The sequence below is a fragment of the Salvelinus namaycush genome, chromosome 19 (assembly GCF_016432855.1).
Source record: "Salvelinus namaycush isolate Seneca chromosome 19, SaNama_1.0, whole genome shotgun sequence".
In the NCBI taxonomy this organism is placed as follows: domain Eukaryota; kingdom Metazoa; phylum Chordata; class Actinopteri; order Salmoniformes; family Salmonidae; genus Salvelinus; species Salvelinus namaycush.
The window spans coordinates 21,775,356-21,789,631 of NC_052325.1; the positions used below are offsets into that span (position 1 = coordinate 21,775,356).

Consider the following 14,276-nt stretch of genomic DNA (forward strand, 5'->3'; position numbering starts at 1 on the left):
CCGTTACACAGAGAGGCTTTCTTGAACGTTTTTTTCCCCTTAAATGTCTGACTCTGATCAACATTATTCGCAAACGCTTTAGAGAGTGGGTTGTTAATGCTATTATGCACAATAAAACAGAAAACATCTATTAACTTCTATTAAATATAATATTATTACTGTGTTACGTCTCAGGGTGATTTCATTTACATGAATGATTTGTTGTCTCTCTCAGTAAAGTCCATCGTAATTGTCTTTGAGGGAGAAGTTACTGTCTGAGGGCTTGGAAAACAGTTCCTAAATGCCGAGCAGTTTCCACAGTTCCCCTCAGCTCAGCCATTCTACCTGTCCTGCAAACAAACACTGTACCCAGTCAGCTAGAATGTGACGGAGTCAGCGAGCCCTTGCCCACGTCACAGCTCTGGTTACACTGACGGTGGACACTGAAACTGCTATGACAGAAGGGACTGAAACGCACACAAAGATAGCTGTAAAGAAGGTATTTGTTTTTTATTTTTAATACATTTGTAAACATTTCTAAAAACCTGTTTTCATTTTGTCATTATGAGGTATTGTGTGTAGATTGATAAAGAAAAAAAGTATTTAATCAATTTTAGAGTAAGGCTGTAACATAACAAAATGTGGAAAAAGTTAAGGGGTCTGAATACTTCCAGAATGCACTGTACACACACACACACACACACACACACACACACACACACACACACACACACACACACACACACACACACATACACACACACATACACATACACATACACATACACACACATACACACATACACACATACACACATACACACATACACACATACACACACACACACACACACACACACACACATACACACACACACACACACACACACACACACACACACACACACACACACACACGAAGGGATTACAGTGAGTCTGATCTGGCTTGGCTACACTGAGGGAATGCAACATCTGAGACCCAGTGGTGGCTGCCCTCCTATGGGGAAACTCATCCACTCAAGTCCCAGGTTGTCAGTCTGGCCCTCAGGCCTCCTCTCACCCACATACAAACCCACACACTGGTGACAGATTTGGAGAGTGGACACAACATGGGCAGGAGACCGCAAGGCCACAATGGTGCCAACAGCAAGGGGAGAGAAAGGAGAGGACAGAAAACAAGTGGTGAGAGAGAGGGGGAAGCAAGAAAGCTGAGGAAAAAGTGAGTGAGTGAGTGAAAATGGAGGGAGAGAGGAACAGTTTCAAGCATACAGTTCCTGGCCTCGCACATAAAAAACAACAACAAATAAACAAACAAACAAACGTGATGCAATACCCATTTATCCCCATCCCAAATCCAATTCACATTTTCTACAAGTACAAAAGCACATTATACTGACATTATAAAGACCTTGAGCTCCGGTTGTGTTGTGTTTAATTCCCTCAGCCAAAAAGAAATGTAGCTAAATATCCAGCCTAGAGAGACACGCGCAGAGAGAGAGAGAGACACGCGCAGAGAGAGAGAGAGACACGCAGAGAGAGAGAGAGACACACAGAGAGAGAGACACACACAGAGAGAGAGAGAGACACGCGCAGAGAGAGAGAAAGACACACACGCAGAGAGAGAGAGACACACGCAGAGAGAGAGAGACACGCGCAGAGAGAGAGAGACACGCGCAGAGAGAGAGAGAGAGAGAGAGAGAGAGAGAGAGAGAGAGAGAGAGAGACACGCGCAGAGAGAGAGAAAGACACACACGCAGAGAGAGAGAGACACACGCAGAGAGAGACACGCGCAGAGAGAGAGAAAGACACACACGCAGAGAGAGAGAGAGAGACACACGCAGAGAGAGAGAGACACACACAGAGAGAGAGAGAGAGAGAGAGAGAGACACGCGCAGAGAGAGAGAAAGACACACACGCAGAGAGAGAGAGACACGCAGAGAGAGAGAGACACGCGCAGAGAGAGAAAGACACACACGCAGAGAGAGAGAGAGAGAGAGAGACACGCAGAGAGAGAAAGAGAGACACATGCGGAGAGAGAGAGACACACGCAGAGAGAGAGAAACACGTGCAGAGCGAGAGAAAGAAACACACGCAGCGAGAGAGAAACACACGCAGAGAGAGAGAAAAATCTATAGATTTGCTGTTTTCTATTTTATTAGGATCCCCATTAGCTGTTTCAAAAGCAGCAGCTGCTCTTCCTGGGGCCCACACATTAATAGACAACAGCTCAAGGACAGAACTACATCAATTCAAAAAAAAAAAAAAAAAGGCACACGTAGCCTACATATCAATACCAATACACACACACAAACTATCTAGGTCAAAGAGAGAGTCGTTGTGCCATGAGGTGTTGCTTTATCCGTTTTTTGAAACCAGGTTTGCTGTTCATCTGAGCAATATGAGATGGAACGGAGTTCCATGAAATAATGGCTTTATATAATACTGTACGCTTTCTTGAATTTGTTCTGGATTTGGGGACTGTGAAAAGACCTCTGGTGGCATGTCTGGTAGGGTAAGTATGTGTGTCAGAGCTGTGTGTAAATTGACTATGCAAACTATTTGGGATTTTCAACACATTAATGTTTCTTATAAAAAGAAGAAGAAAGAAAGACAGAGAGAGCGAACAAACTAGATAGAGGAGAGAGATCTCACAGAGAAATTAGGCAAATCCCCTCATAACCCTAGAGCTCCATGGGAAACAACTCTCAGCTAAGTCAATACGATGGTTGTATTTGAGTCCGTCCAGAAACTCGAAGTGCATACAAAATACACAGGAAAATGAAAGAGAGAGAGCAGAACACAGGAAGGAAATAGACACAAACAGCCCCAGAAGCAATGGTAATAGCCCCTCCACCATGAATCAACAGAACAGGGGTCCAGCAGCAGCATCACTCACCTGAAGCTGAGGATGGGATCATGTTCCCAGATCTTTGGACTTCATCAAATCTACTGAAGATTACATTCAACCTGCAGAGGAGAGGAGAGGAACAGAAGGTTACATTCAACCTGCAGAGGAATAAAACAAAAGTAAGAGAAGAGGAAAGGAAGGAAGAGAAGAGGAAAGGAAGGAAGAGGAAAGTAAGGAAGAGAAGAGGAAAGGAAGGAAGAGAAGAGAAGAGGAAAGGAAGGAAGAGAAGAGGAAAGGAAGGAAGAGAAGAGGAAAGGAAGGAAGAGAAGAGAAGAGGAAAGGAAGGAAGAGAGGAGGAAAGGAAGAGAAGGGGAAAGAGAGAAACAGGTTAGAAAACTGAGAAAGAAACAGGAAGGTGAATAGCCTTCTCACTGATTCACCCGACATTATGGATCTGTACCTGTCAGAGAGAACATTTCCCTCTGGCCTATTCAGAAGAACAGAGAGCCAAACTAGACCACATAAAACTGGCAGATGAGCATTTAATAGGTAGAATGAGCATTTGGAACGACCTTGGCTCAAAGAATGTGGAGGGAAACCTAAAAAGGCAGGACTGATAGAATGTAATACCGAATACAATTTCCTCCAAGTCACCCTAGTGGTGTAGTGCTACTGTTTAGGTCATAATATCTCAAATGAAATTTGTACCGACAGAATATTATTATAGAATATGCATAAAAAGCATCATTTGGCCTATGCCCACACATTGTCTCAAGAAAATGTTATATTTGTAATACCTTCAAAACACCAAATGAGGCATATTTTATTTCAAAATAGGCCATCACTGTCAATCGTGAATGATAATTCTTCAGGTTGTAGCGGTGAAATGTCCAAACTGCGTCTGCATGACAATCAATGATGTCAATCAGTTTCATGGGAATATGCATTTAGATCTTCCTGAATGACTGTTTGGTGAAAGAATTACAGCAGCTGGAGTTAAACTGGTAGCTTTTCTTGTTTTTCCTTTCAATCAAAGCGTATATCCTGCCTAGTGGCGCGCATCACTTAACATGGTCCACACACACCCGCACAGGCGTGAAGAGGGCACGGCAGCACCTCTTCCCCCTCAAGAGGCTGAAAAGATTTGTCATGGGCCCTCAGATCCTCAAAAAGTTCTACAGCTGCACCATCGAGAGCAACTTGACAAGCTGCCTCACCACTTGACCGCAAAGCGCTACAAAGGGTGGTGCGGACAGCCCAGTACATCACTGGGGCCGAGCTCCCTGCCATCCAGGACCTCTATATCAGGCGGTCTCAGAGGAAGGCTCGAAGCGCCCAAGCAATTGAATGTCAACTCTGCTACCGTCCGACAAACGGTACCGGAGCATCAGCTCTATTGGCACTGACTATCTTGCACTGACTCTACACACTCACTAGACTTTATTTACAGACAATATATATATATATATATATATATATATATATATATATATATATATATATATATATATATATATATATATATATATATATATATATATATATATATATATATATACATACATACACACACACACACACACACACACACACACACATTCAAACACTACATACGCAAACACGCATACAGACAACACAAACACACATATACAGTTGAAGTCGGAAGTTTACATACACCTTAGCCAAATAAACTGAGTTAAAATGTTTCACAATTCCTGACATTTAATCCTAGTAAAAATTCCCTGTCTTAGGTCAGTTAGGATCACCACTATATTTTAAGAATATGAAATGTCAGAATAATAGTGGAGAGAATGATTTATTTCAGCTTTTATTTCTTTCATCACATTCTCAGTGGGTCAGAAGTTTACGGTAGCATTGCCTTTAAATTGTTTAACTTGGGTTAAACTTTTCGGGTAGCCTTCCACAAGCTTCCCACAATAAGTTGGGTGAATTTTGGCCCATTCCTCCTGACAGAGCTGGTGTAACTGAGTCAGGTTTGTAGGCCTGAGATGTTGCTTCAATATGTCCGCATATTTTTCCATCTCATGATGCCATCTATTTTGTGAAGTGCACCAGTCCCTCCTGCAGCAAAGCACCCCGACAACATGATGCTGCCACCCCGTGCTTCACGGTTGGGATGGTGTTCTTCGGCTTGCAAGCCTCCCCCCTTTTCCTCCAAACATAACGATGGTCATTATGGCCAAACAGTTTATTTTTGTTTCATCAGACCAGAGGATATTTCTCCAAAAAGTACAATCTTTGTCCCCATGTGCAGTTGCAAACCGTAGTCTGGCTTTTTTATGGCGGTTTTGGAGCAGTGTTGTAAATATAACCCATATTTATGTTTATTTATTTATCCCTTTGTACTTTAACTATTTGCACATCGTTATAACACTGTACATAGCCATAATATTCCTTCGATACTTTGTGAGTGTAATGTTAACCGTTCATTTTTGATTGCCAATGAAAGTGAAATAGATAATAAACAATGTAAACATATGTTTCCCATGCCAACAAAGTCCTTTGAATTGAAATGATTTGAACTGAGACAGAGAGAGCGAGAAAGAGAGAGAGAGATTAGTCAGAGGAGTAAGAGAGAGAAAGAAGTGAGAGAGAGAGTAGTGAGAGAGAGGAGTGAGGGTGAGAGACAGAGACAGACACAGAGAATCAGTGACAGACAATCAGAGTGACAGACAGACAGAGAGACAGGCAGAGAGAGAGACAGGCAGAGACACAGAGAGACAGGCAGAGACACAGAGAGACAGGCAGAGACACAGAGAGACAGGCAGAGACACAGAGAGACAGGCAGAGACACAGAGAGACAGGCAGAGACACAGAGAGACAGGCAGAGACACAGAGAGACAGGCAGAGACACAGAGAGACAGGCAGAGACACAGAGAGACAGGCAGAGACACAGAGAGACAGGCAGAGGCACAGAGACAGACAGAAAGACAGAGGTAGAATGTTCATGATACCGTGACTGTGGTAGGCCCTTCTTGCTGAGGTCCATCCTCACCCTCTCCCCCACATGTCTGTAGATCTCCACCAGGCAGCCCATAGCTCCGTCTCTCACCTAAGGACACCAGGAGGGAGGTTCAAAGGTCATCTAGAACATGCCCTAACAGGACTACAATATAATATGAAAATGTCTTTATCTACTGACAGAATGCAACTCCCAGATGTGTATATGCTAACACTAATATAATTTGTTTACAGATCTTGAAACAGTCACTGAACAGAATCATTACCCTGCATCCCCCAACAGATAGCACTGTTCTGTTCTGTGGCTGCCACTAGGGGGCTTCATGTCCCAGTAGAAATGCCTTTGTGTCCATCTGTGCTAGAGCTCTCTCCCTCCCTGACCAGCAGTGTAATAAACTGATTCATGACACAGCAAACGCACCTGACTGGTGGGATCTCCTAGTAGATTACATATGTGAGGGACTATTTTACTGAGGGTTAAGCCTTGGGCTCCGTACCTGGAAGAACAAAGAGGGAGAGAGAGAAAGCATGTCAATGACATCATAGGGAAGCATCAGCATCACTGCAAATAGACTCCTGACAATAAAGACCTTACCATAATATAATTTTAAAATTCCCTATGATACACATGAGAGAATATTGACACATTTTAAATCAAACCTAGGCTCATCCATGCACTTGGCAGTATGGTACAATTCCATTGCTATCAGAATATTAGAAAGGAGAAATCTAAAAATGTATATTGAATCTTACCCTGTCTATGACGAAGGAATGATGGAAAAACATGGTTAAAGAGATCAGCCGAGAGCTCTAATGACAATCTGTTGTATAGTAAGAACAGACAGACAGATTGATAGATGGGTTATTGAGAGGCCAGGCAGTCTTACATTTTGAGCGTTGAGATGAGACAAAGGCACACTCCCTCTCTGGTCCTGTTGTTCTTGTGTTTGAAGCCTCCCAGCATTCTGTCCCACACGTACTGGGGAGGAGAGGACAGGATATTTGTACCAGGTCAACAATCAAATTGCTTTTTATCACGGATCAGGTCATATCAATTAACATACAATCGAGTCAGGAATCAAAACCTAACAGGGATTCAGGAATGAATCAACAGGGAACTGGGAAGGAATTGTGGGATTGACTCAAGACCTTTGTCAATAACTCGTCTATGAGGACAGGTTAGCCCAGGTAAGCTCCACCTGTGGGGTGTGTGTGTGTGTGTGTGTGTGTGTGTGTGTGTGTGTGTGTGTGTGTGTGTGTGTGTGTGTGTGTGTGTGTGTGTGTGTGTGTGTGTGTGTGTGTGTGTGTGTGTGTGTGTGTGTGCACGTACCTGTGGGGTAGCAGCCTGCTCCATGATCTTCAGCAGCAAGATTTGATCTTGGTCTCTGACTTGGTCTTTGGAATCCCCCAGACGATCTATCAGACTGGGCAGTACTGGAGACACACAGGCGAGAGGGATGGACACACAGGGGAGAGAAGAAAAGAAAAGACAGGGGAAGGGTTAGCATTGCTATCTAAAGGTGTGGACGATGAGTTAAAATCCAATGGAGCTCAAAAGTTTAGTCAAGGCAGTTTTTTAGTCAGACATTTTGTCTAGAAATCTAAACCATTTTTATTTTGAACTCATTTAACCATGAAGAAAGTGATATTTTTTAAGATAATAAAATTACACAATCTTACCTGTTCCCACATGGTTCCTAAATCGGTCCTGTAACCTTGTCACTAGGGCAGATAAAAGGTCTATTCCAAGCAAAGCCACCTGGAACACACAAAAGGAGAATATTTTGAATAAACAAAAATACAAAATATGAAATAAAAGTAATTCGAAATAAATAAAAAAACATCTTAAATTACCTCTTTTAACAACATTAAACAATCTAACAATGTCTCTTCCTTCTGATTCAGTCCAGTATGCAAAGTAGTTTCACAAAGGGTTGAGCGTAAACTGAAATATAATCACTGTCTGCTCATAAAAGGACAATGTATGATGCTGCCGCTCTGAAACGTGTAATATTGACTTATTACACCTTTTGTACAGTGCTGCCATAGAAATCTAATTTTAAAAAGTTGCCAGTCACCATGGGAAAACCATGGCTGATGTAAGGTAAAAGCTCTGTGCCCCCAAATAGTTAGCTTTCCTTGTCATGGGGTGAGAGAGCTGCTCAACGAACATCTAGTGAGAGTAGCCCTGCTAACACCATAACAACACATAAGCATCACCTGAGCTTGTGCCGGCCATGGTGCAATTTTTGAAACGTTCAATCTTGTAAATAAAATACAACTCTGCGCAATGAACCCTGCTGCATTGATGAACACTGCCATCTACTGGTGAGTGTGATAGAAGTGTAGGAAGTAACAGTGTTGCATAGTCCAAGCAGCCAGCAACAGACACGGCCTATGTTATCCAATTTCACAGCTTCCGGCTTCCATATGCTGCACAACTAACAGCTCTCCTTTCCTCAGTTTAGCCTGGAGACTGGTTCAGGTTTACTAGAACACTACCAGCAGCAGGCATGTCTGCCATGGGGGCATAATCCTGATCTTTTGTTCTCAGATGCAGATGAAAGGGAATTACAATATTAAACTGATGACAAGCCGAAAACAAAAGGACTGGAGAACTAAAACTGGATGTCCAGAGGAGAGGACAACATTACAAAGAGCCCCAAATTGCAGCTCTGAATTCAACTACATTCAGTCTCTTCTCTGAGGGAAATGTTGATTATCTCTATGGGACACAAACTACTCATCCCAGAATCTGCTTACCCCATTTAGAACCCTAAACCTAACCCCTAAGCCTACAAAGCCTTTGTCCTCGTGGTGACCTGGGAAATGTCCCCACAAGGGAGAATTTTACTTACTTTTACTATCCTTTCAGGGATTTCCAGTAACCACTAGGATAGTAATACAAGCCCTCAAAAGACACACACTTCATCATGGGGAGAGGAGGATGGAGGATGGCTGCTGCAATGCAACCTCCCTCCCTGCCTGCCTCACCCCTCCCTGCCTGCCTCACCCCTCCCTGCCTGCCTCACCCCTCCCTGCCTGCCTCACCCCTCCCTGCCTGCCTCACCCCTCCCTGCCTGCCTCACCCCTCCCTGCCTGCCTCACCCCTCCCTGCCTGCCTCACCCCTCCCTGCCTGCCTCACCCCTCCCTGCCTGCCTCACCCCTCCCCGTGTGTGTATGAGAATGTGTGTTTGTGTGTGTGTATGAGAATGTGTGTTTGTGTGTGTGTATGAGAATGTGTGTGTGTGTGTGTGTGTGTGTGTGTGTGTGTGTGTGTGTGTGTGTGTGTGTGTGTGTGTGTGTGTGTGTGTGTGTGTGTGTGTGTGTGTGTGTGTGTTTCCTCACTCTTCCTCTGCCTGGGCCTCTCCAGCCTGATCCATCCACCCGTCCAGTCAGTCTAGCCCAAGCTAGTCTCCACCCCCAGAGAGAAACAGACCCCTCCCACTCCCTACAGACAGAAAGATGGTTACACTGCCTCCCCCCTCCTGTCCCCCCCCCCCAGGCCCTCCCTTCCCACAGCATCCCCAGTCTCCCCCTGGCTCAGGGCTGATAAACATAGTAGGGATTTCTCCCTTCATCATGGCTGCTCTACACTTCATTTCAACATGGCCTTCTCTTATATTGCTCCTCTCCCTGACGTTCTGAGACAAGCTAGCAGACTGTCTGGGACTGTTGTTCTACTTTCCCTGCATTCAGGTTCATTTGTTCACCTTGGCTGACTAGTGAGGAGCAGAGTATGGATCTCCACCCGGAGATCCAGGACACTGAGGCTGGTGGCCATCCTGTCTGATGACACACAGGTAAAAAAAGCTCACCTCAGTCCCTGTGGGACCCTCGTCCCCATTAAACCTGCAGTTCTGCATCTCTTTCTCTACAGTACTGTAGCCATTCGTAGCATACAGTGGCATCATTGCCATCAGCTGGCTGAGAGGACGAACAACGCCGGAAAATCTATGACAAGCAGAACCTACAGTCCTACACACAGTAGATCTCTATATGACATGGATAAACAAGGAAGGGGACATTAGATGATTCCATGCCTATCCTCCTGGCATTAAGACATGCCACACAAAGCAACAGACCCAGCCAGTAGTGCTAGCTTGGCATAGCCAGCTAGATGTGTTCTCCAATACTACAGGAAGATGGGTGGTTACCTCTCGTGCCACAATCCATTATAATGGACACTTAATGACATCTCATTCACTCAAACGTGTCTGCTATTCATCGCTGTGTCATGAGTCATGGAAATTAAGGATTCTCCCTCTGCTCTCATCTGATGTGGCTGAAGCAGGCTTAGATTGAATCATGGCAAAGCCCAGGTCTTTGAGACTTTTATTTTACTTCCAGTGGCCTGACACTATACACACACATGTTCACACAAACACACAACCTCCTCCCTCCCTTGTCTGTTGAGACAGTAGAAGGACATATTAGATCAGACAGGCATGGGTGTATTGCAGATTCATTCGCACGCACGCACAGACACACACACGAGTGCACGCACGTGCACACACACACTATGGGCTCTCCCTCCCTCACTGCAGTGATTTTCTATGAGTCAGGGGAACAGCTGGGCTGAGAGGTGGCTGGAGGAGAAGAGACAGTTAGCCAGCCTGTGCTGTCTGGACAGACAGAGCCCAGAGGCAGAGGTATACAGTAGTTACCTAACACCCTGTCATTGGTCTGGATTCCTGACCCTAGTTTCCTCCCTTACACTACAACATCAAAGGTTTACCAGCTGGGGTTGGAGTCAGAGCAGAGGTTTGACTGGACTGATACTAAACTAGGGCTGCAAGATATGTGCAAAAAATCTAATTGTTACAGATTGCGATTTGACTTGCGATATAGATGAAAACACTTGGGTGAACTGTTGGAATCATAGAAATAACATGATTTATATTAAGAAGCAAAGTGGAAAGCAGCATTGTTCTTGCTTGGAACAATGTGTTGACAGCAATTGACCTAACAGAACCTCATGCAAACTTAGAGTGAATCTAACAGCGAGGAGGAGGAACTGCGCAGGTTGAGTGATAGGGGGTGAGATGACAAACAGAGTAAACTATTTAAAATGTATGCTGCACATGGCTGAGTGGAGTTTCAAAATATTGTGATATGGCTAGGCCATCTCTTGCGATACGGATATTGCACATCAATGTTGCGATTTCGATGTGAATTGGATTAATTGTGCAGCCCTATCATCGACCAGTGCTTGGGGACGGCACGGTAGTGAGTGATGCCGATAATATTATACTTCAGCTGCTCTGTATGTTGTTCCTGGAAGCCCAGCACAGTGACTCAGCGATAGACTAGTCAGCAGGCAGTACTCAGGAGCCTGAGGGGGAATTGGCCTAGCTGTTCTAAAGCGCAGTCGAGGAAAAACTTGTAAACATGCATATACGAAACGCACACACACACACACACGCACACACACCAGTATTTCCAGTACACTTCACACAGACAATGCACCATTTCTGCCTCTCTATTCAAGCTTGAATTCCTGGATTGAAAACAATGAAATAAGAGCCTGCTCTTCCAGCTAAACTCAGCAACAAAAAGAAAAGAAACGTCCTCTCACTGTCAACTTAATTTATTTTCAGCAGATTCCAAGAACACAGGATGAGATGTTACTATCCTTTGTGCAAGCACTTCCAAGAGTTCATGAACAGTGAGACTGGTGAAATTTGGGGAGCGCATCGTCAGTAGTGTACCTTTGGTTCCTAGGGTGTTTCGGCCTTTCACACTATACACCCTCCCCAAAGGCGGCCAGCGACAGGGTGATCAATCCTACGCTTGCGTCCCATTCCCAATTAGTCATAGGAGTTGCCTTGTTGTTGATAGCCAACATCCCATGGGACTATGCATGGCAGGGGCGTCTTCCTCCCTGAGTCAAGCATTGTTGACCGCATACCTCCTGGCCCTCTCACTTCGGGGCCCAGCTGGGGTCTTTCCTCTTCATCCAGAGCCATTGACTGCTGCCTTCTGCCGCCTCTGATACAGCTTTGATTGCCGAACGCTGGCTCTGGCCCTTAATTCCCAGGTCTCTAAGCAGTCTGGTTGTAGATGTTGCCACAAAACCTCTGCAGCCCACCTCACTGGTCGGACTTCTGTGTTCCAGCCATGATGCCGTGCTTCGGCAGCTAGATCGGCATAGCGCAGATGTTTTCGCTCATAAGCCTCATCTACTGAGTCCTCCCAGGGTACTGTGAGCTCAATGATGAAGACCTTCTTGAGCGAATGGGACCAGAGCACCATGTCAGGACTTAGGGTGGTGGTTGCGATCTCCGGAGGAAACACAAGTTGCCGGCCAATGTCAGCTAGCATTTTCCAGTCGCGGGCCAAGCGCAACTGGTCTCGCTCTAATGGTGTAGAGCCGCTCTTCGGTGGTTTAGCCCTTCGCGGACAAAGGTCGTCCGTAAGGGGTGTGATGCTGCTGGGGGTGGTAGGGAGTTGGTGGCAGCTCGCTTGTCCTCCAGGGCGGACGCAAGGTTTTTAAGGACTTGGTTGTGACGCCAAGTGTAGCGTCCTTGGGTGAGGCTTGTTTTACACCCTGTGAGAATGTGCCTGAGGTTGGCTGGCATGGAACAGAAGGCACAGTCCGGATCTTCACCATACCATTGGTGAAGATTAACTGGTGTTGGAAGGACGTCATATGTTGCTCTGATGGAAAAGCTCAACCGCCTCGCTTCCATGGCCCACAGATCCTTCCAGCTGATCTTCCTCTTCTCCACACTGTCCCATCGAGTCCACTGTCCCTGTTTGGCAAGAGAGACTGCCTTGGCCCACCTTGCAGCCTCCTCCTGATGGCGTACTTCCTGCACTACCATCTTCCGCCGCTCTGGTGCAGTGGCCTTACTCCAAGCAGCACGGCTAGTTAGCCCAAGGCCTCCTCTCCCTTGCTGAACATGACCCACAATGTCAGCATGTCTGAGGGCTGCTGTTGCCTCCTGGACTGCTTTTCCTGGCCTCCATTTCCGCCCAGTTGCCAAGGTCGGCGCGTTGTTGCTCACCACTGGGTCTCGAGATTCATTCAGTGTCATCTGGAGCCTGGTTTTTGCACACTTGAATTCCTCTGTTAGACTGGTGAGGGGCAGCTTGAGGACACCATCTCCATAGAGGCCTATGGTGGTAAGGCATCGTGGAACTCCGAGCCACTTCTTTAAGTAGCCTGGGACTACTCTTTCCATCTTCTCCACTGTTGAGATTGGAACCTCATACACTGCTAGGGGCCACAACACCCGGGGTAGGAGACCAAACTGCAGAAACCAGGCCTTTAACTTTCCAGGTAGCTGGGTGTTGTCGATGGACTGTAGGCTACTACTGATGTCTTTGCGCAGCTGTTGCACCAGGTCTTTGTCCTTCAGGCTTGCATCATACCACCTTCCAAGGCTTTTTACCGGCTGCTCAGACACTGTTGGGATTTGGTCATCTCCGATGAAAAATTTCAGGTCAGAGAGTACTCCCTTCACAATCGAGATGCTGCGTGACTTGGATGGTTTAATCTTCATACGGGCCCAGCTGATGTTCTCCTCGAGTTTTCTGAGCAGTCTCCTGGTGCATGGGACAGTGGTGGTCAATGTTGTAATGTCGTCCATGTAGGCTCTGAGTGGAGGGAGGCGGAAACCAGAGTCGACTCGCTGTCCACCAGCAACCCATTTTGAGGATCTGATGATAACCTCCATTGCCATTATGAATGCCAATGGAGAAATGGTACATCCCGCCATTATACCTACATTCAGGCACTGCCATGAGGTGGTGAAGCAGAACTGCAGATCCTGGAAGTACGACTTCACCAGCGTTGTGATGGTGTCCGGTATGTGGAAAAATCTGAAGGCAGACCACAGGAGTTCATGGGGCACAGAGCCAAATGCATTGGCGAGGTCGAGGAAGACTACGTGGAGGTCCCTTTTCTCCACCTTGGCCATTTGGATCTGGTGCCAGATCATGCTGGAGTGTTCCAAGCAGCCAGAGAACCCTGATATTCCTGCCTTCTGTACAGATGTATCGACGTACGCATTCCTTTGCAGGTACTCGGACATCCTCTGGGCAATGACCCTAAAGAAGATTTTACCCTCGACATTCAGTAAGGAGATTGGGCGGAATTGGCTGATGTTCACTGCATCCTTCTCCTTAGGGATCAGGACCCCGCCTGCCCTACGCCACACTTGGGGTATTATCTTCTTTTGCCAAGCTGTTCTCATAAGCCTCCAGAGGACCCTCAGGACGTCTGGTGCGTTCTTATACACTTTGTACGGGACTCCATTTGGCCCCGGGGCTGATGCTGTTCTTGCCCGTCGAACTGTGTTTTCCACCTCTTTCCATGTCGGAGGGCTGGTCTCAATATGATGTTCTGGGGGTTCAATGGGTGGGATATCTGATGGGATGGCCAGATGTTCATGTCGCTTTGATTCAAAGTTTGTTGTTATCAGGTGCTCCTCTAGGTCTTTCTTTGTTGTTTTTAGAGCT

At 46.0% G+C, this 14,276-nt stretch overlaps 1 protein-coding gene and 1 non-coding gene across 7 annotated transcripts in view; one reads left to right on the forward strand and one right to left on the reverse strand.

Annotated features, from left to right (window-relative positions):
• The window catches only part of LOC120064216 (CLIP-associating protein 1-B-like), a 113,010-nt gene that overhangs the window by 54,775 nt on the left and 43,959 nt on the right, over positions 1 to 14,276 (reverse strand). For all 6 annotated transcript variants that reach the window (XM_039014630.1, XM_039014625.1, XM_039014624.1 and 3 more), the window contains 6 exons: positions 7,490 to 7,568; positions 7,140 to 7,243; positions 6,697 to 6,788; positions 6,231 to 6,306; positions 5,803 to 5,900; positions 2,876 to 2,946 (listed from right to left, as the gene is read on the reverse strand). In XM_039014630.1, coding sequence (XP_038870558.1) covers positions 2,876 to 2,946; positions 5,803 to 5,900; positions 6,231 to 6,306; positions 6,697 to 6,788; positions 7,140 to 7,243; positions 7,490 to 7,568 — 520 coding nt within the window. The remainder of the gene's footprint in view (positions 1 to 2,875; positions 2,947 to 5,802; positions 5,901 to 6,230; positions 6,307 to 6,696; positions 6,789 to 7,139; positions 7,244 to 7,489; positions 7,569 to 14,276) is intronic.
• On the forward strand, positions 7,942 to 8,066 carry LOC120064542. The gene has a single exon (XR_005478613.1). It is a non-coding gene; the product is annotated as a U4atac minor spliceosomal RNA (small nuclear RNA).